General features: G+C 53.9%; 1 protein-coding gene across 1 annotated transcript; it reads left to right on the forward strand.

The window, feature by feature from the left end:
• Window positions 1-463: 463 nt before the first annotated feature.
• PPTG_06795 (hypothetical protein) lies at window positions 464-832 on the forward strand (the record flags this gene model as incomplete). Its single annotated transcript, XM_008900842.1, has 1 exon — window positions 464-832. The coding sequence occupies one exon, from the start codon at window positions 464-466 to the stop codon at window positions 830-832; it is 369 nt and encodes a 122-aa protein (XP_008899090.1).
• Window positions 833-2,507: the final 1,675 nt, after the last annotated feature.

Genomic DNA, 2,507 nt, shown 5'->3' on the forward strand with positions numbered 1-2,507 from the left:
GTCGCTCTTACAACGGACGCTCGACTTTGCGTTGGTATCGAATTTCGACGCGTCCTTGTCTCGCTCGGTCAGCGCTGTTTGCACCAGCAGCTCAAGATTCAGCCGCGACTGGATAAGGTAATGCTCAAGTTGCTAGATGTTAGAGATGTTTCTATGTCGAGGCATTCTCCCATTTGCGAAGCCACCATTGTCTTTGCTAACATCTTTCTATTTGACGAAGATGCTAAGTTGATCGTTTCACGAGAGCTCAGCGCAATGCCATGATAGTTTCAACGTCGCTCTTCTGCCCTAGACATCGATCATCGTGCTCGGAGCCGTACTGCAAGAGTTGGAAACTGGATCATCAACTAGAAGTACAATGTAGCTGGAAGGCTACACCTCATGCCATTGACATATACCGTAAGAAACTTTGATCCATTCTGCTATCTCATACTTGCTTCTAATCAGAGTCTTCGCGCTGCTCATGAGTGCCGTTACCAAGAGCGAATGCAGCTTCGCAACCCAAACTGCATGCGGCAGCAGCAACCCGGCTGGGTGCAGTATCATCACGCCCGAGTGTAACAGTAGCCCATACGTCATGCGAGTCACCGGTGATTCCGTGACCACCGCCGAGTGCATGAGCGTCGCCGTCACTGACTATGCCAGCCGCACCACTAAGTCCGCGGCCGCCATCACCAAGTCTGCGATCATCACCACCTCCATGTCCTCGCGCGTCGTTGCTGACAAGTTGGCGAACGCTGCGGCTACCAACTGTATGTGCTGCACCACCAGGTCCAGCTACATCACCAAGCTCGCGCCCATCTTCGCTATCTGTGCAAGCAGCTTCATTTAAAGCCCGACTGCCACCGACTCCGCGAGGTCCACCAAGGCTGCGTGCGCCGCCGACACCGGCTGCGCCAGCGGCACCACCAAGTCCGAGCCCCCCCCCCCTCCCCGTCTCCAAGTCTGCGCGCGTCGTCACGGCCAAGTCCGCGCTCGTCGTCGTTGGCAAGTCTGCGAGCGCCGCCGCCACCATCAAGTCCGTGTGTGTTGTCACCGTCTGTGAGAACGGCACCACGGCCACGTAGCCGGGCTTCACCACGACGTTCACTAGTGCATCAAATTTCGCGAACATCACGACAGACACCACTAAGTTTGCTTGCTACCACACTTCCAGGCCTATTGTCCAAACGACTGTCACCGTCTGGTCCAGGCGCAACTAGCCCAGTCGAAAGATTGCCACTGCCAAACGCAACCAACCTAGGCGGAGCATTACCGCCAACCCCGAAAGCAGCAAGACCCTGTGTATCACCATTTCCTTCGTTGTCAAGTGCGTGATCGATGGCACCTCCGAGATCTGCCCCGTACGCAATTTGGCAAGCAGTAGCAGGCCGCCTTACTGCTTGAGACCTGGGTTCGTGCGCATCCTTCAACTTGGCCAGTTTGGAGTGTCGCCTGACATTTCCCTTATCTTTAAACAATGCGTTAGGGTAGTAGAATTGATGGAACTTATCCCAGCATGTTGATGTCGTCGACGGACACATCCATGGCTTGGCGGGGCGGTCGTGCACAACTCGGCACAAACAGACACCATACGTGAGGCAATAGTTGGTTACCTCGGTAGGATATCGTCCCTCCCATCGGCAAACAATACAGCGGCGCCGCTTTCTGCTCTTCTCGGCATGAATTTGCCTCGAAGCCACGGAACTACAAGCAGTTGTCGGGAGCACAACAACTACACTAGGAGAGGGCTGGAAAGAGGGCGTGTCGAGTTGGCCTCCTTCTCCTTCGTCACCCAAATTTCCGCTGTACAGCATGCGACCGTCGCTGGGTGCATTCTTCCATTGTCCATTGAGAAGTTCACCAACTAGCTCCATCACAAACTTTCTATGAGGATCGCGCGTTACTGGCTCCGCCTGTACCAAACGTCGCGTAAGATACGCGTTGGAGCGCGCCACATCAATGAGCGCGAGCGCCAACTTCTTGTGCCAGCGTTTGTACAAGTGACCATCTGCAGTAGAGAATCGTCCGCGTATTTGATCAAGGCGATCAACACCTTGCATGTTGGTATTATACTGAGCGACGCACTCTGGAGCAGGAAACGACTGCTTCTCGTTACCAACCATGAGAGTGATATTTGTAATGTTCGTTGAGTCCGCATTGGACACAAGGTTGACCACGTTACCGTCGCGCCATGACGCTGCAAGCATGCTGTGATCGTGCGAGACAGCTTGGCGATAGTCCCCTCGGGTACAGTCGTCTTTGTGAAGAATAGTGTGGCCTGGGAAATGCTTGCTGTTGGCATGGATAGTGCCGCGACCATAGAGGCCTTTCAGTCGGAGCTCCTGGAGAAGCTGCACGGACGTATAATAGTTGTCCATGTTGACAACCCTATTTGTTCCGAATAGCGGTCTTGTTACCTCCAACACATGCTGTCTGATTTTAGATACTTCCTCTAGCTCCTCTCGCAGGTTTTGCGCTTCAACTTGGCCAACTACGCCATTCAGTCTGTCCAAGATGTCACTTCG

This window comes from Phytophthora parasitica (assembly GCF_000247585.1).
Source record: "Phytophthora parasitica INRA-310 unplaced genomic scaffold supercont2.10, whole genome shotgun sequence".
In the NCBI taxonomy this organism is placed as follows: domain Eukaryota; phylum Oomycota; class Peronosporomycetes; order Peronosporales; family Peronosporaceae; genus Phytophthora; species Phytophthora nicotianae.